The sequence below is a fragment of the Alexandromys fortis genome, unplaced genomic scaffold, assembly GCF_014885135.2.
Source record: "Alexandromys fortis isolate MF-2015 unplaced genomic scaffold, M_Fortis_MF-2015_v1.1 scaffold_104, whole genome shotgun sequence".
NCBI classification, from domain to species: Eukaryota; Metazoa; Chordata; class Mammalia; order Rodentia; family Cricetidae; genus Alexandromys; species Alexandromys fortis.
The window spans coordinates 6,292,633-6,319,448 of record NW_026068000.1 but is presented as its reverse complement, the minus strand read 5'-3'; the positions used below and the strand labels follow the sequence as shown (position 1 = coordinate 6,319,448).

Here is a 26,816-nt window from a genome sequence, read left to right as displayed (position 1 = left end):
TGGGGAAATGGTTCAAGACTGGGTTTCTCTGTGTAGACAATATTAGCCTTGAATTTGGCTGGAACTCGCTTTGTAGACCACACTGGCCTTGAACTCAGAGATCTGCCTGCCATTGCTTCCTAAGTGCTGGAATTAAAGGCGTGCACCACCAATGCCAAGCCCTATTCTTTTCTTTTATAGGATCTAGCCCTGGCCCACATACCCTGTGTAACCTCGGCTGACCATGAACGTGAAACATTTTGGCATGTATTAGTGCCTTCTAGAATGTTTTTTTTTTTCCAGGAAGATTTTATGATTTTTAGTGTGTGAGTCCTTTGTTGCCTAAGCATTTTATTTCCATGTTGTATCAAGTAGAATTTTTCCTTTATAAAATTTTGAGATAGTATATGATGAAGTATCGTAGACAGGAACAGATCCTCCTGCTCTCTCTCCCAAGGGCTGTTTAGGTTTAGTTTGTTTCTTTGTGTGTGGTTTATTTATGTACCTTGTTATTTTCTGAGGTTGTTGGTTTGTGGGGGGCTGGGCAGTTAGAGCAGGAGTTCCTAAGCTCGAGTCGATCTTGACCTTGTTGTATGGTTGGGGTGACTTTGAATTCCTGCTCCTCCTGCCCCCACTTCCTCAAGTGCTAGTATTAAAGGTGTTACAGTCACGCCCTGCAGTAGTTAGCCTTTTTCCTATCCCTGTTGTGGAGACAGATGAGTTGAGGTCAGAGGACATGTTTGGGAGATGTTTTCTCCTTCCACTGTATGAGTTCAAGGGATTGAACTCAGGCCATGAAACTTGACAGCAAGCACTTACTTGTTGGTCCATCTTGCCAGTCTAATCTTTGCTCTTTCTAATTTGAAGTTTGTTTGTTTGTTTTGAGACAAGGTTTCTCTGTGTCACCTTGGCTGTCCTGACACTCTGTGGATCAGGCTGGCCTCTAACTCAGATCCGCCCGCCTCTGCCTCCTGAGTGCTGTGATTTATTAAAGGCCTGCGCCACCACTGCCTAGCCAAGTATCTTGTTCTAGTGCTAGAAAACTGACTAACATACCATTTAAAGTTTTATTTTCTGTCTTAGTAAAATAGGGAAATATATTTTGACAGGTTTCTACTTTTTGTTCTTCCATAAACAGGGTCTTCAGGAGACCTCTATTTTATGAAGCAGCATTAAGAAAATAAATGATATATTCATTGAGCAAAGCGCATAATTGTTATTAAATCTGACAAATACTACACAGTAGATAGCTGACCTTTGTTTTATAGTAGATCATTCTTTTATATTTGCAGTCCTTGTTGCTGTTCTTTAATAGGCCTTGTAGTCCCAGGAATGTGTGTGCTACAAAAACATTAGGAGGATAGGGGATAAGAAGCAGGCTTGTTTCCTGCTTATGGATTCTTGGAGGTGTGGTTTTTGTTCATATAGGACAGAGTTTCTATTTGAAACTAGCCCAGCTGGTCTAGAAAGTGCTATGTAACCCAGGCAGGCCTCAGCCTCCTAGACTTGGGATCACAGGCATGTGCCACCATGCTTAGCATGGTAAACACTATTTGTAGAAAATTGATGTTATTTAAAAATTTAGTTTGGGTTACTAGATATTTCCCAAACAAAAGAGGACTTTTTTATTATTACTCATTTGTCAATGTGGTATAGTTCCATATAAAATTGGACTAGGTAATAACATCAAAGATCTACCTAGGGGATGCTTACTTAAAAAAAAAAAGGCGGGGGATCTATTTAGAAAAACCAATACAAGAAGCTGTTTGCAAGACATCAAATACAGACATGTCTGGACATTGCAGGTTTTGAAGTATATGTAGGAATCAAAATTGACTCACTACATTTTAAAGCTTCATGCAGTAAAAGACAAAGGAGAAATAATAGGAAAAGTAAACAGTATTTGAGATGCACAATTTTTACATAGACAGCAAAGGAAATATACCCATAAGAAATTGCATGCATCTGTGTACCCTGCTGTATATAGCATTCGGGATTTCTTGTTTGATTCGTTTGACCAAAACATAATAAAACAATATCGATGATATGCCATATACAAAACTCTGTTCACTGATCATGATATAATAAGCTACATGCATTTCTTTTAAAATTAAGAAAGAATAAGTGGTCTCTTATGCTGAAAATCAGCAATTTGCAAGCTGCATTCTTTACAGGGGTTATCCTAGTGATACTTGTCACTAAATTTTTACTCTTTTTAACATAATTGTATCCTTCATTGTTCATTCTAGGGTCTAAGTTGTTACTGAGAATAGACAACTCTATGCTTTGAATTCAGAATAACAGGTTCTAATAGAATTTTCATATTTTAATAAAAGTTTCAGAATCCTTTAAATTTTAAAAGTCCTAAGAGTATATTTGAGTAGGGTTTTTTTAATCTCAGTATCAGGTTTATTAAAAGCACAGGTAATAAAGTAGAATTTAGAATATTTGCTTTTCATATCATTTTATAGTGTTCTCTGTCCACACTAGCTTCTGCTATCACATCCCAGTTAATATAATTTCTGTGTCTCATAAGTCATTTTCATAGAAAACTGGGCGGTTTAGGGGACATAATTGCAACGGATTAAAGAAATGGAACAGGTTGGAGCTCTACCATGACAGCACAGCTGCACCTTGAGTCTGAGTTTGGTTGTTCATTGTTCTGCTTACTCGAAAATGTTTCCTCAAAAAATTGCATTATGACTACAGAATCAACAGTTTTGGTTCATAGAACCAGGACCTTTTCATTAAGAGCTCTCTCTAAGCAGCTCTCACATATTATTTTATTACTTGCATTCATAGCTGCTATAAAGTCAGTGAAATTCACAGTAATTAGTTTGAGATAATTAAATATTAAAGTACATATACATTAAGTACAGCTGCTTTCATAAATATAAGTTTTCAAAGCCAGGCAGTAGTGGCACACACCTTTAATCCCAGCACTAGGGAGGCAGAGACAAGTGGGTCTTTGTGAATTTGAGGCCAGCCTGGTCTGCAGAGCAAATTCTAGGACAGGCTCCAAGGCTATATAGAGAAACCCTGTCTTGAGAAAACAAAAAATTATGTTTTTATTTTAGAATAGAAATAATTGATTATATAGTTAGAGAAATAGGATTTTGGGGGTAAAATCAAATTATTTGATCTATTAAGCTGTTACTTATTTAAAAAGTGGTACTAGTTTAATCATTTCTATTTAAATAGCAAATAACTGAAGTGACAGTAGTCATTACATGTGATTTTTATCTGGATAAAAAACTAAAACAGGAATTAGTAGCATTGATTTTTGCTTATACATTACAAATTGAACTCTTGTCTCACTTATGACCTCTTAAACTTGTTTAGTGTAATATAACAACATATATTTGCCCTTGATTGTTTGGTTTCCTTCAAAATTCATAGAATGAATAGGTATATGATTAATTGATGTCCTATAGTACTTAGTCTTTTGAGCACTGTTTCCTCAGTAGGTTCTCAGGTTGCTAGTGTTAGGATTCCAAATACTTTGTTGAACAGACTACCTGTTCATACAGGAGCTGCATTGTTGTATAGCCTCATTCCTTCCGATGGGTGTGGAGCAGGATTAAAGCTCACTTTATAGGGGTTCTAATTGTAGATACCTAATTGACTTGATGAATAGCAAATGCTAAAATTTAAAAACACGTACACATGAACGTGTTTCAGGGCTGATCCACATGACAGAACAAATGCCGCACAGGTGTTGAATGCTTGTAAGATAAAAGAGAGGTCTTTCCATATTTCCCAAGAATTTTCTTTTGAAGTTTATATGGATTTTACTCTTCATTGTTTCTTGTCTAAAAAATAAAGAATCTTTATTTTATGGCAAGCATCCACTTCATCTTTGGCTCTTTTTCACTTGCAAAAGCAGACCTGAGTTTTAGAAGTCAGCCAAGATTAAAAACAAGAAAATCTGTCAGCAAATAAAAATCCCCACATTTTGAGAAGAAGAGACAAAAACTGCTGACTCCAGTCTTTATTTTATGGGGCATAAGTTCTTCATTCTGCAAGAGTGATGCTTTGCTGAGTGCTTCCAAGGCTCTGGAGTTTGTCGTCATTACCCAAAGAGAAGGAAATTCAGGGTTAGGAATTCAGCAGCTGTGAAGGATTGTTATTGTTTCAAATAAAGCACACCAATTTACTTTTACCAGTTATAAGCTTTCCCTTATTGTTTTGCAAATTTTTTAAAATCAAATCGTTTTTTTCTTACTATTTTAAGTCACATGTAATTTTTAAGAAAGACTGCAGAGATCCCGCGTACCCTTTACCTCGGTTTTCCCACTGGTAGTATATTGTATAGTTTTATTTGCTTCCTTTGAAAGTCACTCTGTAACCCAGGTTGGCCTTAGACTCATGAAGTCCTCTAACCTCAACCTTCTAATGCTGGGATAATTGATGTGAGCCACCATACTGATTACACTTTATGTATATTATATATTATCACAACAAAGAAATTTTTATTGGTATAATTTACTAGCCTTATTCAGATCACACAAATTCTGTATGTACACTTGTGTATGTGTGAAACCTAGACTTGTGTATTTAGTTCTGTACATTTTAGTGATGTATAGATTATGTGTACCACTATGCCACTTACCTCCTTCCTTCTATCCTTCCTCTCCAGTTATTCCATTAATATTCTCATTTTCATCTCTAATTTTTTCATTTCAAGAATGTTGCATAAGTGGAGTCATAAAAAATAACCTTTTGAAATTGATAAGTTTTACTCAGCACAATCCCCTTTGAGATATGTCCAAATTGTTCAGGTGTCAATAGTTAATTGCTTCAGAGAGAGTCTTGGTGTGTAGCACAAGGTGGCCTCAAACTTGCCATTCTCTGTCTGTCTCTGAAGTAGGTTTTAATGTTAGATGTTACTTAAGTTGAAGAACATTTGATTGTTTCTAATGTATAGCTGCCCTACTAAAGGTACTGTAATGTCTATGACTTTTTACGCTTCCTTATTAATAATATTTTATTTAGTTGAACGATAGGTTGTAGAACCAAGGGTAAACTGTGTCATATTCATTAAACACTTCCTAGAGGCCAAACTTAAGAGAGAGCAAAACTGTAATTCTAGCCCCCAAATTCTTCAGAGCCTTCATTTGCTTATTTGGGTTTCCTGGCACCACTAGAGGCAATAAGGAGAGTAAGACAGACTTCCCCATCGGTGTCTGTCTTGACAAGGATTAACAGGAACATTTTAAAAAAATTTCTCCCTAAGTTATGTTATCCAAGATTGTAGTAATTACAGATACTTCGAAGTAATTGTTCTTAGAATTAAGTGCATTAGTGTTTCTAGACACATCATATTGGTGTAAGAGTGTAATTTACTATTGTCCATGAACTATAAAAGGCAGCTAGTAAATAAATAATCTCTTATTATTCAGAAATCATTCAACTAATAACTATTTCTTCAGGACTAATTCTGTCCCATACAAGATAATCTTAGCTGAACACCTAAATTCTCAGCGTTTAGCAGGCTGAGACAGGAGGATTGTGAGTTTGAGACCCAGCCTGGGCTACATAGTGAGTTTGAGGCCAGCCTGAGTAATATATCAGTATGTCATATTGATATATATATATTATACTGATATATATAATAATCAGATGCTGATTTGTTTTAAATTTTTAAGTATATTTTATTTTTATGTATATGATTGTTTTGCCTTTATGTATGTCTGTGCTGCTACCCTTCAAAGCTAGAAGAGCATGTCACCTCCCTTAAGACTGGCATTATAGGTGGTTAGGAACAGCCGAGTGGTGCTGGGATTGGAACCTTCATTCTCTGGAAGAGCAACCCCTCCAGCCCCCAAGATTTTAATTTTTTCCAAGATATATTTTACATGTATTAGTGTTTTGCCTGCATGTGTATCATATGCATACCTGATGTCCATGTGGTCAGAAGACAGCTTCATATTCCCTGGAACTGGAGTTGCAGTGGTTGTAAGCCACCATGTGGGTACTGGGAATCAAACCCTAGTTCTGAAGAGCAGTCGATTTCTTAACCGCCTGAGCCATTTCTCCAGTCTGGGAGACCCAACCTTTAAAAAGAGAAAGGAAATGAAATTCTTAGAGAATATTAACAATTTCTAGGCAATTTATTTTTAAGTATAATATTTCTAACTGAAGAAATTACAGAATAATAAGAACTTAATTAGAAATCAAAGTAAATAGTCCTTTTACTCTCTTACGTTAATCAAATTTGTAGAGGATAAAGAGAAAGGCTATATTAAAGTAGAAAAATTCAGCTAATTTGACTTTTTTTTTTTTTTTAAAGACAGATATAGCTTGTGATCATGCTGCTCCAGCCTAAGTGCCAATATTACAGTTACACACCACAGGGCCCAGTTTAGTGTGTGTTTGAAGAGCCTTTGAGGATTGTAAAGGTTGTCTATTGTTGCAAGGAGAGCCAGGCCGCTTGTTTGTCCTGGCCACTCAGCTAGCTTAGCCCCAAAATAACCACACAGAAACTGTATTAATTTTTTTTTTGAGAGCGGTTTTCTCCTATTTTTCTTCTTCGTCTTCTTATTACAAATTTTCACCTCCTCCCATTTCCCTCCCCCTCCCCCCTCCCCCTCCCTCTCTAGTCCAAAGAGCAGTCAGGCCAGCTGGACTGGGACTGATGGAGCATGTGATCAAACCGGACTCTCTGAATGTGGCTGACAAGGAGGGCTGACTGAGAAGCCAAGGACAAAGGCACTGGGTTTTGATTCTACTGCCTGTACTGGCTTTGTGGGAACCTAGTCTGTTTAGAAACTGTATTAATTAAATCACTGCTTGGCCCATTAGCTCTAGCTCTATCTCAGGTGGAGGATCCATGGTGTCTCTCTGACTCTTTTCTTCTCCCAGCATTCAGTTCTGTCTTCCCCGCCTACCTAAGTTCTGCCCTATCAACAGGTCAAGGCAGTTTCTTTATTCATTAACCAAGAAAAGCAACACACAGAGGGGACTCCCACATCGGTCTATTATAACTGAGATAGTGTAGTTTGTTAAACAGGCTATTATTCCAGCAAGTGGTACTTTATATATATTTTGTAAAGACATTTCTAAATATTTTTACATTGAATACTTTTGTTATTATGAGTTTCTATATAGATTAGAACCCAAGAATTCAGGTACTGATGTGAATAACTTTGGACATACTGCTAAATTGTTTTCCAGAGACTGTACTGGTCTCCAGTATCTCCAGAAAAGTCTGGGGTATAGTTTTACAACCCTTTATCAATGCTCAACACTATCATTATTATAATTAGTAATTAATTATTTTGTTTTGCATTTATATTAAGTTGCTAGTAGTATTGTAGACAATGTTTTATGCTTATTTGGTGATTTTCTTTTATTGGTTACTGCCATGAAAATTAGAAATACCGTATTTATTAATATTTTCTCCTGCCGTTTTGTTTTATATCAGACTTAAGTAAAATTGAAGAGTGTGTCTAGAGTTAAAAATTCTAGTGCCATTCTTTAAATACCTTCTGTAAGTAATTTTCTTTGTAATCCAGGACTTCCTGCCACAATCTAGTTTAATCCCCAGAGATTTGAGCCTTCTTAAGCACTATTTCTGTTAGCAAATACATATGCTGTGTCAGGGCACAGACCTGCATTTATAGTGAAATGCTAATTATATGTTTGCCCTCACTATTAGAAAGGAAATAACTCACTTTTTATCTACTTGGCTGTCATTTAATAGACTAAAAGCAATAATGTTGCAGATTTATTTTTGTAGCCCGAGGGTACAAGTAAGGGGAATACACTGTACATCAAATGAGTCCTGGATCATTATTCAGAAGCCGGTTTAAATTGGCTTAATAGTGTAGCATTTGCCTCATAAAGGAACTTAGATAACTGCTTTAGAATTGGTGCAATGTGTAACAAAATACTATGTTTTTTTTTTCTTTGTTACCTTGCAGGTTTACAAATAAAAGTAACCAAACTGAAAAAGGAACGAATTTTGTAAGTATCAGTATATAATGCCTATGTCTTATTTATTAATTAGTAGTTTATATTAATTGTCAGTTTTGTTATTTGAAAAACTTCATGTCTTATAAAGGAATTAACTTTGGGCTAATTAATTGTGATTATATTTTTATTTTTTTATGTTTAAAATAAAAGAACTTGTTACTAAGTACAGGCTTAGTAAATATGCATATGTATATTTTACTATATTATAATACAAAATCATCTTTTCATAGAATAGTTAGTGAAATGAGAATTGTTTGTCATTCTTTTCTCTGGCATATTAATTCCTAGAATTCAAAGTATTACAAGGAGGGGAGAAGAATAATTGAGATTTCTAAACTTGTAAAAAATGGAAGCCAGATATAGTAACAGACATCTATAATCTTAGCACTTGAGAGTAGAGGGAGGCAGATTATAAATTCAAAAATAGCTTCTGCTACATAGTAAGTTTGAGGCCAGCCTAAACTACATAAAAATCTAGTCTTAACCAGAGAGGAGTGTTTCTATAGTCTCAGCACTTGGGAGATGATGTAGGAGAATCAGGAGTTCTAGACCAATCTCATTTAGATAGCCTGAGCTACATGAGAACTTGTCTTAAAAACAATAGTGGTCCTGAGCCTGAAGCTGCACCTAGAGTCTTAGTACTTGGGAGGTAGAGGCAGGAAGAGCGGGAGTTAGAAGTACATGTGAACTACATGAGATTTTATTTCTAAAGACAGAGCATGTGTATGAATGTGAATGAATACTTAATACAATGAATGAATGCTAGTGAAATGGGTATACTTCTAAGAAGTTTAGAATAACCAGAAGCCCCCCTGAATTACTTTGAATATTAAACTTCATCATACGTGATTTTCAAGTTGTACCATGGCTATTTAGAGTTTGCACGTTTGAGAATTTGAAGTAATTAGCAGAATAGAATGTCAATAAATATCACAAAAAACAATGTCATTATGACAAGGGCTTTACATTATATACCTATATGCATCAGCTCCCATGGTGTAATGGTTAATGCTCTGGACTCTGAATCCAGCGATCTGAGTTTGTATCTTGGTGGACTATACCTATTCCTTATCTCCTGTTTCTAATATTTCCAGACTATTGCTCACCATTTATATTTATTAAAAAATAACTTTTCCTTCACCCCTAGAAAATAATATTTGATAGCAGAGATAGATTCAGATATGGGAAAAATACAAAAACTTTAAACATGGGACTGGAGAGATGGCTTAGTCACTAAGCCTTAGTGATTAAGTATTGTGTAATCACACTGAGGTAAATAAAACTGATTTATTAAGGGTTTGTATTGGGAAGGGATGAACTCACAAATACAGAAAAAAGGCAGACGGCTTGCTGATCCCTCATTATCTCTCCACCATCCTGGGTCTCCCCTCACACTAAGCAAGAGCCAGAGCAAGAGAATGAACAGCTTCTCTTGCAGCTTATCAGTGGACACATAGCACCCCAGGCCACATTCGAAAGGCCATTTCCTTAAAAGCTAATTGGCTGAATGGATTCCTACAATAATTTCCTCTTTTGTCTAAGAGGGTTCTAAACATACTACAAAACTATATACAATAAGAATAAGTAATCAAGTATTACCCAGGAGAAATAAAAGGCAAAAACCATGTACAAGAACAGAACTACAACCAACATGAAGAACATCAAGCAAGAAACACATGCTAGATGTCCAGTCTAAGGAAATTAGCAAATAGCAGATTATTTCATAGTTATCCTATCCTAAGGAGTCTTTTACCTAAAATGTCTTAGTTAAATTTTGAGAGGAAAGTAGCTGTGACTGTCTAGGCTTCAACCCCATCAAAAACCTGAGAAGAAAAATATTACCTGAGTAAGCAGGAAGTTCAAGCAAGCAACTTTCAGGAGGTACCATAAGTGACAAACAGTCTCATTTTTAACATTAGGGCAACCAACTTTGGCTAAGGCCTGGAGTATCTGATGGACCATTTTCAGAATCAGGAGATTTTAAAAGACTGTCCTACCCTGTCTTGGCAAGGTTCAGCAGTTATTTTTGCTTGTATCCTGCTTGTCCAGTTTGGACAGTGTGCATACTGCAAGGGCGGTTCTTTGTTCAAAGGCTAGTTTTGCCAAGAAGAAAACAAGCTCCAAGTGGAGTGTCTTTGGTGTCCAACGTTCTCTCTGGAATAGATCTGTGCTGCCAGGAGCAATTGTGTCTCATATCAACAGAATCCTGAGTTATTTAAATACCGTAAATCTGTGCAGAGTACTTCTCTGTGCATCTAGAGAACCTGATTAACATAACTAAAAGTATGACAAACATAAGTGACTGTTAATCTATAATTTTTAAATAACCTGTGTATCTGAAAGACTAGGGCTTCATGTAAGAACATAAACAGTCTTTAAGCAGATGTGCGGCATGAGGACAATGACCTACTACAGCTTATCAGTGGACACTTAGCACCTACCCAAAGGGCCACAGGGCTGGTCCCCCAAAAGCTCATTAGCTGAATAGATTCCTGCAACAAGAGTACTTGTTCTTGTAGAGGACCCAGGATTCAATTCCTAACAAGCGTGGTGGTATATAGCCTTAACTCCATATGCAGGAGATCTTTGTCCTCTTCTGACTTCCACAGATACCAGATATTATATTGGTGCACATGCAAACATACTGGCAAATGATTCACTCTTGTATATGTGTGTGTGTTTTGTGTGTATGTGTACACACACATATGTGTATATAAACACACATATATATATATAAATACATACATATATACCAGAAAAGAAGGACATAGTGAAAACTGTAGTGCATTAAAAGATAATAAAAGAATGGTCATGCAACTCACATGGTAGACTATATACCATGGGCAGAGCCCTGAGGTTGATTGATTCCTAGTAACAAATGAAAACCAGGCATGGTGATACTTATTTATAATATCAGCACTTGGAGATGGAGGTAGTTGTTAATCTTGACCTCATAGTAAGTGTGAGGACAGCCTGGGCTACATCAAACCTTGTCACAAAAAAATTAAAGAGGCAAAGTGAAAAAACTCACAAGAGTAAATCTAAGACAACTTGTACAAATAAATAATGAAAAATTTGTCTTAGTTACAGTTTCTGTTGCTAGGAAGAGACACCATGACCATGGCAAGTCTTATAAAGGAAAGCATAGCTTACCGTTTCATAGGTTTAATCCATCATCATCATGGTGGAATATGGCAACATACAGACAGAGATGGGCTGGAGAAGGTGCTGAGAATTCTACATAGTAACCCTCAGAAAGCAGGAAGTGAACTGAGACACACTTCCTCCAACAATACCACACCTACTCCAGTAAGGCCGTACCTCCTAATAGTGCCACTCGCTATGAGCATATGGAGACCAGTTACATTCAAACCACCACAAATTATATTTCTCTTAAAATAAAGGGTAACTTTTCTTTTAAGTTTGGTTTTGATTCCAAGTCTTTCTTTAATTGATTTATTTTGTATACACTGGTTTTTTGCTTACATGTATGTCTGTGTAAGGATGCTAGATCATCCTGTTGAGCTGCTATATGGGTGCTGGGACCTGAACTCAGGTCCTCTGGAAGACCAGCCAGTGCTCTCAACCACTGGGCCATCTCTCCAGCCCAAAGGAATAACTCTTTATTAGTGGAATTTCAATTAGTAAATGTAGAAAGAATAGTAGACATAAAAGTCATTATTTGGGAAGCATTACAGCACTAATTGTAAAAGGCAATAACCACCAATTGAGCCTTAAAAAATATGATAAGAAACAGTATTTGTAGGTAGATATATGGCTTAATGATTAAGAGCACTCACTGCTCTTCCATAGGACTCAAGTCCCAGCATCACTGTCCACAATAGCCTGTAATTCCAGTTCCAAGGGATCTGACAGCCTCTTCTGACTTTTCTGGGGATCAGACACACATGGTACACATAACATTTATGTAGGCAAAACACTCACCTATAAAACAGAATATGTGAGTTTAAAATAGAAACTGTATTTGCAAATTTCATAAATTCTTCAAAGTGTCTTCCTACAAGATACCAAATTCAAAGGCGGGGATTCATTACAACTGAGAAACCCAGCAGACTTAACAAATCAAATGATCAGAGTTAACATCAATAATAATGAGATGTATTTATCTTAAGGGTCTCTTGATATGGTGCAGTAAAAAGGGTGCAATATTCTCATATTCTTAGCAAAACAGTTTTATGCTGCGGAAGCATAGTCAACAGAATAACAGATAGTACTTTGCAATGATGTCGGCACGACAGAGACTTCCAGATTGGAAGAGATGTGAGAAATAAACTGTAGGGTCCTGGACCAGAGAAATTATGTTAAAGGAACATTTGGTAAAATTTAAATGGGGTTTGTTAATTATTTACCACTTACCATTGTTTTTACTAGTGTTAATTTTATTTTGACAATTGGTTGTGATTTTCTATATTTATAAATTATTTGTAAATCTGAGGTTGTTTTCAAAATGAAACATTAGAAAAGATAAACTTCTCTCCCCCAAACTATTAAATATTGAAGAAACTAAGACTAATTTTAGCAAGAAATAAACTAAGAAAATGGCTATTGAGTAGGCAACTGAAAATGTTGCTACAGTTTGTCACCAACTCTACAGTAGCCAGTAAAGAGTCATTACTGGTGCAGTTCCTGGAGCATGATATTCCTTCTGTGGCACAGTTTTATTTCTGTGGGTTATAGAGCTTCATAAACTGTCTAGCTTTTAAGTTTGCTTTAATACCAATAATATGGCCTTATATTTACTCATATGTTTATATGTGCATAAAGAATTGTGTTTTTACCTCAAAAATTTTGTTTCAAAGTGAAATGATAAAATTGCATTTTATTGGATGAGACCAAAATACAGTTATTTCCTTAATAGGTAAAATTTATTTTTATATCCACTTGAAATATAATGGAAATATCTTTTATTTAAGAATATACTTTTCTTTGATGCTACAGTTGCTTTGAGTTACTTGAGTTTTAGTATTTGTGTTGATGTCCTTTGTAAACATTGTCAACAGATTATAAATACTGTCAGTAATATCATACGATGATTTAATGAAAACCAACTAAAATATCTAGATGACTGTGTACTGGCGTCATTCCACAGTTCCCCTTGTATTGTAGGAGGCTGCTTGTTCCCGACTGCTGAGCCCTGAAATAATCACACAGAAACTATATTATTTGCAATACTATTTGGCGAATAGCTTAAGTGTATTTCTGGCTAACTCATATCCTAAACTAACCCATCTCCATTAATCTGTGTATCGCCATGTAGCTGTGGCTTACCTCCACCTTCTTTCTCCCAGCATTGTTTAGTTTTCCCTGCCTAGCTCTGCTCTGCTCTAGGCTCAAGCCAGCTTTCTTTATTCATTAATGGTAATCACAGCATACAGGAGAATCCCCTCATCACCCTTGTACAATACTCTCAACACTCTGGGAGTTCTTGTTCACTTTTACTTTTTAAAATAGAGTTTTTTAAAGATTTATTTATTTATTATGTATTCAGTGTTCATGTATCCCTGCAGGCCAGAAGAGGGCTCCAAACCTCATTACAGATGGTTGTGAGCACATTGGTTGCTGGGAATTGAACTCAGGACCTTTGGAAGAACAGACACAGCTCTTAACTACTGAGCCATCTCTCCAGTCCTTAAAAAGGAATTTTATTGTTATTATCATTATTTATATGTCTGGATATTTTGCCTTCATGTATGCCTATGCACCATGTGTGTGCTTGGTGCACATGAAGTTTAGAAGACAGTCTTAGATCTTGAAACTAGAGTTACAGATGGTTGTGAGCAGTCATGTTGCTAGGAATCCATCCTGAGTCCTAGCAGAGCAGCCAGTGCTCTTAACCACTGAGCCATCTCTTCAGCTTCAGTGTTTGGCTTTTTCTGATAGGTTGAAATCTTTTTTGTTGCTTCATGGGTCAGTGTTAGTTACTAATGTAAATTCTAAATTAACAACTGCTGATTCAAATGACTTTAAGAGTCAAATATTGATCATTTGTAAGAAGCAATACCAAAACCCAGAAATTATTGTGCTTACTCCTTGATTATGAATTTTACATTACTTTCACTACATGTTTTTGAAAGAACTTGTTTTTTTTTTTAAATATTTATTTATTTATTATGTATACAATATTCTGTCTGTGTGTATGTCTACAGGCCAGAAGAGGGCACCAGACCTCATTACAGATGGTTGTGAGCCACCATGTGGTTGCCGGGAATTGAACTCAGGACCTTTGGAAGAGCAGGCAATGCTCTTAACCACTGAGCCATCTCTCCAGCCCCCAAGAACTTGTTTTTTTTTAATGTGGATCCTTCCAATAAACCTGTCAATTTTATTTTCTAAAATATTACTATTTAAAATGATTAAGTTATGAAGTAGCATTTTATTTTCTCTTGAATCAAAGTAATTACCCAGCAAATTGAATTACACAGTCTTAGAATTGTTCTAGATTTGCTTATTGTAAACATAGATTTGGTTTTTGGGGTTTTTTTTTTTTGTTTGTTTGTTTTTGTACTTTTTTTGGTTGTTTTTGTTTTTTTGAGACGGGGTTTTCCTGTGTAACTTTGGAGCCCGTCCTGGAACTCGCTCTGTAGACCAGGCTGGCCTCAAACTCACAAAGATCTGCCTGCTTCTGCCTTTGAGTGCTGGGATTAAAGGTGTGCACCACCACTGCCCAACATAAATATACTTTTTACGAGTATTATTTTTCACCCATAGCTAAACAGCCACATAAAGATGCTTATTGGATGTGTAAATTAGTGTTGACGATGAGTTTCTTAAAATTACTTATAATACTTCTGAATCTAAAGAGTGGGAACACGGCTAGTTAGTCAGTGGGTAATAGCAATGTTTTACTTTAATTTGTAGCTCCCAGTCATTGGTCTTTTTAGCACCTTCTTTAATGTCTGTGGATTTCAGGTAAATTGGGGCTTGCCAGTTTAGTAGCAAAAATGAGGCCAGGCAATGGTGGTGCACACCTTTAATCCCAGCACACCTGAGGCAGAGGCAGGCAGATCTTTGTAAGTTCAAGGCCAGCCTAGTCACACAAGCTAGTTTCACAATAGGCTCCAAAGCTATAGAGAAACCCTGTCTCGGGGGGAGAAAAACAAAAATGAGTATTCAATTTCCTAGTAACTAGGAATCTATTTCATAACAAATAATTTTCATAATGGTCAATTAGTCAATCTGATAATCTTAGAAATCTGCCATTGCTTAATGGAAAAAAAATCTTTATTTTACTAAGGAAAAAAACAATAACATACTTCTACCCTAATCAGCCATTTAGCTTTTTTTTTTCTTTTAAGACAAGGTAATGTGTGTGAACATATGTGTATTCACATGTGTATGGAGACCAGAGGCCAATGTTGGGTGTTTTCATTTGCTTTTCTCCTTAAGTTTTTAGACAGGATCTCACTGATTTTGCTAGGCTGTCTGGCCAGCAAGCCCCAGAGGTTCTCCTGTCTCTGCCTCCCCGGTTGCTGGGGATGGGAGCGAGCACTTTACTGTCTGAACTGCCTTCCCCAGCACAGCATAACACAAACTTCGGAATTATAGTGTCAGAACTATCCTTTTAATTTTCTGTGGAATCTTTATTTATTTCTTAAATTTAGAGATGCACAAAGGCTGGAAGAATTCTTCACCAAAAATCAACAGCTGAGAGACCAACAGAAAGTCCTTCAGGAAACCATTAAAATTTTAGAAGATAGGTAAGTTTGGTACTTGAATAATATTTATTTTCCTCTCAGTGGGAGTCCATTCTGGAACTGAAAGGGACTCCCCCCACCCTTAGTTTTATGTCATCGTTGAATAAGTCCTTTCTGACACTGAGGATGTACTCCCAGGTTTTGTGTGGTTTTTCTCATTTTTATTAGTCCTAGCTTAATGTATAAATGGTATCTTTAATGTTAGATATCATTCAAGGCTTACATTTTCTTTTATTTCCAAGTATATTGAAAGTAATAAATTCTATTCTGTCTTCTTTTCTACTCTGATTTTTCTTTTATAGTTTTTTACTTTTCATCAAATGTAGAGATTCTTCTTTCTGAAATTTCTTGAGTTAACATTCTCAACTTTCATACATAGCCTTTTTTTAAAAACTGAGATTAAATCAATACCCAGGAATAAAAACGCTTCCAGAATTGAGTGCTTTCCATGTTCATATATGTTACAAAAAGGCCTAACTGATCTGAACTTGCATCTTTTTTTAAAGTGGTGGAGTGATTTCTAAATTTATATATTTTGTGTGTATGTGTGCACGTGCCTTGATGTGCATGTAGGGTCCCAGGAATCAAATTTATGTTATCATACTTGGCAGCAAAAGCCTTTACCTGCAGGACCGTCTTATCATTCCAAAATAATGTAGAATTCTGCACAATGCAGATCAGAACTGAGTGTCATCTCTAGTCGTAAGGATATCCACTTACTTGAATAGGCAGTAGTATGTGGAAAAGATCTTCATGCTTTGGGAATCACATATCTAAATCTTAATTCCAACTTCAGTGTATAAAGAGGATTTTATAGACATAGTGCTGGGAAGAAGATGTAGTTACCTGGTATATTGAGTGACAATAGGAAGGATACTTAAGATTTTCAATGGGCAGCCTTTCTGAGGCAGTGATACTGAGACAAAACTTGAGTGAAATGGGTGTGGAGGAAACAGTTTTAGAATATGGTTTTGTTTGTTTTGCTTGAACTGGCTCTGTACAATTGACTCCATTTCTTCCTCACGTTCTTATCTAAGCCCTTTTGAAGATCCTTCTTTCCAGTGTCTTAAAACATATTTCACTTTGTATTTAATTGGTCTTTAGTTAGCTTTTGTAACTTTTACTTCTTCTTTTTATTTGTTACTCATTGGTGTTTTTGAAACAGTATCCCACTATGTAAACTCTGACAGTCATGAAGCATGTATACCATGCCAGCCTCGAACTCAAAGATATCTGCCTGCCTCTGCCTCCCATATTTTGGTATTTAAGGGTGTGTGCCCACCTATACTTTATGTGAGTTGTCCTATCCTACAGCCTTTTTGAGAAGTGTCAGTACATCGTTTGGAAGTGTTTTATAAATTATTCAACTAAGATGTCTAGTTGTTAATTCTGTAATTCTTTAGAACTAGACTACTTTATTGTAAGACGTCTAACCTCTGACTATTCTGGTCATTGATTTCATTTGAATCATTGCTGTTTTTCACTTAAAATGTTGCTGCCTGCCTGCTGTTTTATCTTTGAGATAGATGTTTTTAGGCTGCCTTTTAACTCGTTCCTTCTGCCTCAACCTTCTCAATGTTTGGATTACAGTCTTCAGTGTTTTTTTGTGCCCGGGTCATGGTTCATTTTCAGTGAGCGTCTGTGTGCATCTTGGATTAACTTTATACTCAGGCATCTGGCAATTGGTTTTCAAATTAACACCATAAGACACATGGTAGGTCTATTTTCCATAAAAGAAAATAGCCGGCAAAGAAGAGAGAAGCTTTTCCAGGATTTCATAGTTAATATGTAAATAGATCAAATCTGAAACTTTCCTTATTGCCCATAGTTTCTATGGTTTTGTGATACTTCGTGGGCCTTAGTTTTATGAATGTCAGTGTAAATTAATTACATCTCAAGAGTATTTATGCTTGACTCACATTGCCAAAACTGATCTGAAATGTGAAATCTTCAACATTGCTTATTTTGTAGCCTATTCTTTTTGGAAGGTTCTTTTTCTAATTGCTACTGAATACTATCTTTAAATGTACTTTTAGTAAAGTTTTGCCTTTAAATTTCTCTTTATTTCTATGTCACATATAAGAATGATATGTAGAGCAAGTTATTAATTTTTCTTTTCTTTAATCTTTCATTTATGTGTATATGTATGTCTTCATGTTTGTATGTGCTCATGGTAGATCCACTGGAGAGGGAAATAGGCAGTTGTGAGATGCCTGGTGCTGCAGAGAACTAAACTCCAGTCCTCTGCAAGAGCCGCAGATGTTTTAGGTCACAGCTATCTTTTCAGCTTCCTAGGACAAGCCTTAAAGTATAAAAATCGATATTTTGTTGAGGGTGTTGAAAGTAACATCTATTTTATGAAAATGTGTCCCCCTCCTTCAAGACAAAGTCTCACATATTACATGCTGCCCTTAAACTTGTTATATAGCTCAGGATGGCTTTGAACTTCTGAACCTCCTATTTCTATCTCCTACATGTTGAGATTACAGGTGTGTACCACCGCACCCAGTTTATGTGGTATTTCAGACTGGTCCAGGCTTTCTGGGGATGTTCCACCAACTGAGCTTTGTGAACATTTCTAAGCATTAGTTTTGATGCTTGCTAGTAGGATTGGGGTTAAGGTTCTTAAGATGGAATGATTTCCATTCCTTCTTTAAAATTACATGAGCCAGTTGTTACTAGTCATTAGGTGTGCAGTGCCTTCCATACTGACCCCTCTTCAGGGTACTTGCATTACTGCCCATATTTGAATTCTTCGTAAGAAATGTAATAACTGAAAAACAGGCTGCCAGCACCATGTTAAGATCTACAGTGCTGTCTTTCCATGCGTAATGTATTTATAGCATTCTTCCTAATCTCTGGAAGGCTCCAATAGAACCTGTGGGGAGTGAAATCTAGCATCAATGTCCCAGTTTAATTTCATGAGTTTTTCTTCAGAGGCATAAATGATACCATCTTGCAGTCCTGGTGACCACAGAGCCAAGGCAGCACAAGGGCTGCTGGAAAATGAGCATCTGATTCTCATTTCTTAATTATTTTTTGTTGATATTTTGTTGATTGATTAGTGGGCTGTCCTCAAACTCACTTTGTAGACCAAACTGGCCTCAAACTCACATGGTGTCTCTCTCTGACTCTGCTTCTTCCTCCCAGCATTCAGTTCTGTCTTCCCCGCCTACCTAAGATGTGCTCTATCAACAGGCCAAGACAGTTTCTCCATTCATTAATGGTAATCACAGCTCACAGGGTACTCCCACATCAATTCAAGACCAGTTTGGGTTACACAGTAAGATCAGCCTAGACAGCATAATAGGATGAATCCTATCTCAAAATCAAAATACGAATAATTTTTAGCCAGGTGTGGTAGCATAGCCTTTAATCTCAAAATCAAAATACGAATAATTTTTAGCCAGGTGTGGTAGCATAGCCTTTAATTCCAGCACTGGGGAGGCTGAGGCAGGATCTTTGAGTGTGAGATCAGCCTGGTCACCAGCCAGGTCTACAAGGTGAAACCATCTTAAATAAATAAAAAGTTTTAAGGGTTGTAGAGGTTTGTATCTAGCACTTATTTTTGCATGTTGATGTTGATTAGCTAATTAACTGTAAATATAAAGCGTGTTAATAAAATAGCTTTCTATTTCTCAAAAAGAAAAGTTTTAAGGGTACAAAGGGAAAAAAAAGACTTTGGGTAATAATTAAAATGATAATTTCATCCAAAACTGCAGTGTATAGGCAATAATACGGTATTTCTTTGTTAGTGTTATGGGAATTTATTCTGCCAATAATACCGTAGCATGGTTTCAGGTTAGATACCAGTGTATTAAAGGGTTAGTATTAAATAGATGGTTGTCGCTGTAATCACCAAGTCAGTTCTTTAGATCCTTATAAAATACAAAACTCTTCAAATGCTTTTATAGTTTGGTCATCCTTAATCCCACATCTGTAGCTATAGAGCCGGGTTGGCACCTGAATTTGATTCCTACATTCATGTCCAACCACTCACAACCCCCTGCAGCTCTAGCTCCTGGGGGACCTGACACCTCAGTCTCCTGGAGCACCTGTACTCATGTGCATGTACACACAGGCACACATCTGTACACATAATTAGGAAATAAAAATAAATTTTTTTAAAATTCCAGAATTCAGAATGCTTTGAAATCCCAGAACTTTTCAATGTCATGCCAACATTCCAAAATTTTTATATGAAGTGACATTTCAAATTTTGGACTTTTTAAAAGAAATGGTTTTAGACTGCAAATACTACAAAGCCAAGAAACTAAAATCTGAAACACCAGAGCGCCAAATCTATGAAAAAGGATACTCGTTCTGTATAAGGAAATATGTGTTAGTAGCTGAAAAATACTTTTGTTTCTGTCCACAGGTTAAGAGCAGGATTGTGTGATCGCTGTGCAGTAACTGAAGAACATATGCACAAAAAGCAGCAGGAGTTTGAAAATATCCGACAGCAGAATCTTAAGCTTATTACAGAGCTTAGTGAGTTCCCTTTCATTTTTTACTACATACTTTAAGTATACTGTTCTGTTGTTAAAACTTACTAGGGAATTGGTTATAATTATATTAATTGCTTACATATTAAAACTTTTGGTATCTTTTATAGATATAATCTTATTGTTTTAGTAAGAAATATATAGATATGTATTTATATATACAATGAGTTATATATGTACTGTTTATATTGTCCTTTAAAATCTCACCAAGTTTTACAAGAAACATTAAGAAACGTATTTCTGGGCATGTCTATATTTTATTTCTTTTATCTTGATTGAATGCAGTTAGATGCATAGTAGAGTTAAATACAACAATGTAGTATGCTCACAAAGGTGAGTACATCTTGATTTTCATGTATATTATTTTCAGTTTCCTCTTTCTACCCATTCATTGTAGTGTTTTGTTAAATTCCTAGCTCTTGTCTATTAAAGTCATTTTTTTTTTCCTTTGGTCATCCCTAAAGAAAAACAGAGCTGCCACCTCCTACCGTTTCTACGTAATGGGCTGTTTGTCTTTATACATCCTCCATTAGTTCAGATAATCTTTTCCTTTCCTTTTCCCTCCCTTCCCCTCCCCTTCTTCCCCTCTCTTTTCAAGATAGGGTCTTCCATTGTAGCCCACACTAGCCTTCTGTGCTTGAGTTTATAATCCTCCTACCTCAGCTTCTTCAATATTGGAATTATGATAATATTTTAACTTGCCTGGCTCAAGGTACTCATTTCTTTTAATTATCTTCAGAAGTCATCTTGTCTGTGCTTTGTTTTCATTTTGCCATATGCTGTACTACATATCAACATTTTGGTCTTTCTACTATTTGTCTATGAAAAATGCTAGTTGATTTTCTTAGTTTTATTTGGATTCGTTTTCTGAGATAGGTTCTCATTCTGCAGCCTAGGCTGATCTTGAAGTTGTGGCAATCTTCCTGCCTCGATCTCTCAAGTTCTGAAGTTAATAGATTTGAGCCACCATACAGTTTCCTGGTAATTCTAAAACATAATCCTGTCTTAGTTTCTGTTCTTATTACTGTGATGTGTTTCTGTTCTTATTACTCTATAACAAAAGAAACTTAAGGGAAAGGGCTTATCTTATCTTGGCTTACAAGTCTAGTCCATCACAGCAGGGAAGTCACAGTGGCAAGAGCTTCCCGTAACTAATATTGCACCCATAGTACTCAGGTCTTTCTCCACTTACATGGTTCAAGATCCCTGCTTGGGGAAAGGTCCCACTCACCTCAGCTTAATCAGACTACTCCCTCGTAGGCATGCATAAAGGCAGTTTTAGATTTTATCAAGTTAACAGTTAACACTAACCAGAAATCCTGAGTTTTTAGTCTAGTTTTAAAAGACATTCACCACTAATTATGCTCAGTCTTTCTTTTTGCACAATAGTACTCTATATGAGAGAATCATTTGTTCAGTTCGTTTATATTTCTGTGAATAAATGTGATTTATGCTTGCATATGGGAATGCAGGTTCATGTGCCTAAGTGCACATGTGGAGGACAGAGGTCAGTGTTGCGTATCCTCTTCTGCTTTTCACTTTAGTTTTTGTGTTCAGTGAGAGCCCTCTCTCTGAGCCTGGAGTTCACAGTCTTGGCTAGACTGGCTGGCCAGCAATCCCTGGGAAATCTTCCTGTCTTTGCCCTCCTTGCTCCACATTCCTAGTACTAAGGTTACAGACATGTGCTACCATACCATGGTTTTATGTGGATGCTGGAGACGTGATCTCAGCTTCTCATGTTTGTACAGCAAGCATTTTAACATGGGGCCATCTCCCCAGCGACCATTTATTAATTCCTTTTTTAATATTAAAAGTAAAATTTACTGGACAAATTCTCCAAGAATTCTTGAAGAAATTGTTAGCCCATTGTATGAAAGGGCCCAGTCAGTCCAGTCTATTTCTAAATAAAAGCAACAGTATTGATGATGGGAATGGTAAAATTGACATGTGGCATAGTATTTAAGACCTACTGCAAGCCGGGTGGTGGCGCACGCCTTTAATCCCAGCACTCAGGAGGCAGAGGCAGGCGGATCTATGTGAGTTTGAGACCAGCCTGGTCTGCAAGAGTTAGTTGCAGAACAGGCTCCAAAGCAACACAGAGAAACTCTGTCTCAAAAAATAAAAAACCTACTACAAAGTTAAGAATTGAAAGGCTGAATTTTATGCATATTGTTCCAGGACTTCCCTTTGTATATTGTTAGTATATGTGAAGAAAAAAAATGTTGTGCTATAGAGCGACTTCACATGGATTGTGCTAAGTTTTGCTGTAGGTAAAATGAGATTTTGTTATTCCTTTCATTGAAAAAATTTTTTTTCTAACATAATATATCCTGATTACACTTTCCCGTCTTCTACTTCCCCCAGATCCTCCTCACCTCCTTTGATCCTGATCCACCCCCTTTCTTTCTCTCATTAGAAAACAGACTTCTGTGATAATAAAATGTAATAACGTGAAACAAAACTGACATTGTTGTAGGACAAAACAAGCAGAGGGAAAAGAGCCCAAGAGCACACTCTCGAATCCCTTGAAAACACTAAACTGGAAGCCATTGTATATATGCAAAGAATCTATATGTAGGGTAAAATGAGAGAAGAAAAAAACAGATAATAAAATCAGTTAAAAAAATTATTAAGGAAAAAAGGAAGGCCAGGCAGTGGTGGCGTACTCCTTTAATCCCAGCACTAGGGAGGCAGAGGCAGGAGGATCTCTGTGAGTTCAAGGCCAGCCTAGCCTACTAGAGCTAGTTCCAGGACAGGAACCAAAAGCTACGGAGAAACCCTGTCTCAAAAAAGAAAAAGGAAAAAAAAGAAGAGCCCTAACATGACATTGTGAGACAAGGAACCCCCAAAGATGCCATTTGTCTGCTGCTCCGCATGCAGCTTACTCTTAAAGCTTCTTTCCCCATGAGACTCCCTTGGAGGAAACTAAAGTTTCATTTGCAAGTGTTTATAAGTTGAAAGTGCTCCTGAGTTAGGAGTGGGGGCTTGTGTCTACTTCTTTCAGCTCTAATATTCTGTCTCATGCAGACCCATGCAGGTTCTGATAGGAACCTGGGGCTGTCTCCAGTGGAAGTTACATCCTGTAGTTATTTTTCTGCCTTATAAACAAGGACAGAAAGATAGAGTAGAGATAGATTCATTCCATCAGGTACAACTTATAATAGGACATGTTTAAATTATTTACAAAAAGGTATAAAGAAAGATTAATTTTACAAATGTGCTTATAAGTATTTTACTAATATTGAGCATTATTGTTTGTAATACTCAATATCAAACCCAGACCTTGGGGACACTAGGAAATACTATTTTTGTAATTAAATTTATTTCAAGGTGTCTAAAATAATATTTGAAAATAGGACTGAATAACTCAGATGGAATTTTTTCTTGTCCTCAGTGTGACTAATTAGACTTTACTCCTTAATATTCTTTTACTCATAAGCATTATATAAAATTATCAATCAGTTACATAGATTTGGCATGATATGAAATGCAGTAATCACTACCCAGGAGCAAGCTAGTTTGCACAGTAGTACTGACCTTGCATAACATTATGATTTAGGATTTGAAATCGTCATTTCTGGTCAGGTGTCAGCAATCCCTTTTAAGAAGTTGAGGCAGGAGAATTTCTGTGTTTTTGTTGTTGTTTGGGGGTTTTTTGTTTTGTTTTGTTTTTGAGGCTATCCTGGCCCATATACTGAGTTTCAAAACAGTCTGGGCTACAGAGTAAAACCTTGTCTCAAAAGCAAAGGAATAAAGTCCTAGTTTCTTCATAAATGTTGTCGTAAGAACTGACGTGGACATCAATCTGCTTTCTCTTCCATGTTGATCAGTGAATGAAAAGAATACTCTTCAGGAGGAAAACAAAAAGCTTTCTGAGCAACTGCAGCAGAAAACTGAGTGAGTATTTTCTCTCAGCTGCAGCGAGAGCATTCTCCTACTTTTCTTGCTTTTATCACATTTAGTTGTACAAGCTAATAGTCACAAATCTCATTTTTTAAAATTATAAAGTACTGTACTTTATAATAAGAACTTCAGAGAAAATCACTCCATTTTGATTATGTTTGGGGGAATATCTATCAACATCTTAAAACATTTAGAGCATCAAATAACATAAATAGTAGAAAAATTATTTAATTACCTTATAGTTCAAATAAATATTTAAAATTATTTACTTCTTTTTCCAGTGTTGTAGAAGCTTCATAAGTACTTCCTCTTGCAAAATTCTTAGGCATATAAAACAACTTCCCTCTTCTATTTTTGTTCCCTCTTCCTTTCTCTGTAGGAATGAAAATAACTTTTTATTCTCCCGTTTTCCCCTGCTGTTCTGTTTTGTATCATTCCTAATCTATACTGTGATTCTACAGAGTAGTTTATTATCCATATTTTACAGATGAGAGAAGCAAAGCTCACAAAGTCAAATGACTTACTTATAGTTTCATCACTAGTGAGCAGTACAAACACTAACCAAACCTATATCTTCAGAATTAAAAGCCTTGTTTTTTTTCTACTGTACAACACTATCTCAAAATGTAGAAACATACTTTTTTCTAATCTGGTCTGACAAAATTCAGAGTAGTGATATGGCTTACTTCCAGTTCCCACTGTACTGGCTGGTTTCATGTCAGCTTGACACAGGTGGAGTTATTTGGGAAGAAGAAACTTTGGTTGAGATAGTTTCCCTACCAGATTGGTCTGTATACAAGCCTATGGCATTTTCTTGATGGATTGTTGTGGGAGACCTCAGCCTGTTGTATTTGGTGCTACACTTAGGCAGGTGGTCCTGGGTAGGAAAAGAAAGCAGGCTGAGCAGGCCATGAAGAGCAAGCCAGTAAGCGGTGTTCTTCCATGTCTCTGTTTCAGTTCCTGCCTCTATTTTCATGCCTTTAGTTCCTGTTTTGATTTCCCTTCATGGTGCATGGTGATCAGGACATGTAACCTGAAATAGACCCTTTCCTCCCAAGTTGCTTTTGATCATGATAGGTCTTCGTTTGGGTTTTGGTTTGTTTGGTTTGGGTTTTCAAGACAGGGTTTCTCTGTGTAGCTTTAGCTGTCTTGGAACTACCTCTGTAGATCAGGATGGCCTCGAGCTCACAGAAGTCCACCTGAGTGCTGGGATTAAAGGCATGTTCCACCTCCACCGTCCTTGATCATGGTGTTTTATCACAGCAATGGAAACCCTTAGATACTTATTATAAATTTATATTGTTTTAGAGTTTTTGTTGTTTTGGCTTGTATTTAAGTTTTGAAATGGACTCTTGGGTCTCACTACATTTGATATTGTGGTCTCAAGAACCACAAGTTAACTGACACAGCAGGCATTCTAAGATGGCTGCCTTCTGTGTGTGTGTTTCCTTTTTTAAACTGTTATATTCGGGCAATCCCTGCAGTGTGTGGTATTACAGAATTTTTTTTTAATGAACATTAGTGTTTTGCCTACATGTATGTCTGAGGATGTCATATCCCCTGAATCTGGAATTACAGACAGTTGTGAGCTGCCATGTGGGTGATGGGAATTGAACTTGGGTCCTTTGGAAGAGTAGTCAGTGCTCTTAACCACTGAGCCATTTCTCTAGCATCATGTTACATATTTCAACTGCCAGAGTGCTATGTGCAGTCTGTTTATCTTACTCTATGTGAATAGTCACATGTTTTGCAGTGATTGTATCAAAGTATTTATTGCTAATGATGCCTTAGACTCTACTGCATGTGTTATGGTCTGTGTGCTCTGTATTTTCATTAAAAATAAATCTGAATATTTCTTGCTTCCAAGGATTTCAGATAGGTTATTTTTGACATATTTTTATTTGCAACATGATATAGCACATGTAGGATGTGATACATTAGCTTTGAAAGTACTAGCCTTGTTATTTGCATCTTTAAATGCCAATAGATAAGACACTAAGTGTTTAGAGAGCATGCAGAATTAAGTGGGTGTTTGCCTAAAAGCCGAAAGTGTGTTAAGTATATTGAAACTAAATTGTCATTTGCTTGATAGAAATATTAGTTTTAGTCTGGAGAGAGGGCTTGGGTTAGGACTGCTTACTGGTCTTGCAGCACTGTTACAGCTGCTCACAATTGCATGTAACTCCACTTCCAGGAGATCCAGTGCTCTTTTCTGTCCTCCACAGGTTCCTGAGTGCATGTGATACACATGCAGACACTTTGACACACACATATATACACTAAGTAAATATTTTTTAAAAAAGAAATATTAATTCTAATCTTGATCCTGATTTTTTTTTTAAAAAGTACTACAATAAAGACTTATCACAGACATTCATAGTACAAGTGTTTTATTTAGGACATGCTTAGTCAAAACAGTGTAGGAGGGTCTTTGATCAAAGGAGTCTACACAGAATTTCAGAGGATTTGCTTTATTGCCTCTAAAAGTAACTTTGTTGTATGATGTCTTCAACCATTGTTTGAATAGCTTTGGTGCAAATTCATTAGCAAGATGAAATTTTTGACGTGTTTTCTAAGCTTGTTTAGAATTACAGTGTTGATCCCAGCTTTACCTCCTGGGACCAGAAGCAAAAGAAAAGTAAGTGTGTGTGTGTGTGTGTGTGTGTGTGTGTGTGTGTGTGTGTGTGTGTGTGTGTGTAAGTAATAGATAAAAGGTTCCTTCATTGGACTGGAGAGA

At 36.5% G+C, this 26,816-nt stretch overlaps 1 protein-coding gene across 3 annotated transcripts in view; it reads left to right on the top strand.

The window, feature by feature from the left end:
- Rbbp8 (RB binding protein 8, endonuclease) overlaps window positions 1-26,816 on the top strand; it is an 86,725-nt gene that overhangs the window by 23,077 nt on the left and 36,832 nt on the right. For all 3 annotated transcript variants that reach the window (XM_050160730.1, XM_050160729.1, XM_050160731.1), the window contains exons 3-6: window positions 7,905-7,947; window positions 15,579-15,674; window positions 20,050-20,162; window positions 24,007-24,073. In XM_050160730.1, coding sequence (XP_050016687.1) covers window positions 7,905-7,947; window positions 15,579-15,674; window positions 20,050-20,162; window positions 24,007-24,073 — 319 coding nt within the window. The remainder of the gene's footprint in view (window positions 1-7,904; window positions 7,948-15,578; window positions 15,675-20,049; window positions 20,163-24,006; window positions 24,074-26,816) is intronic.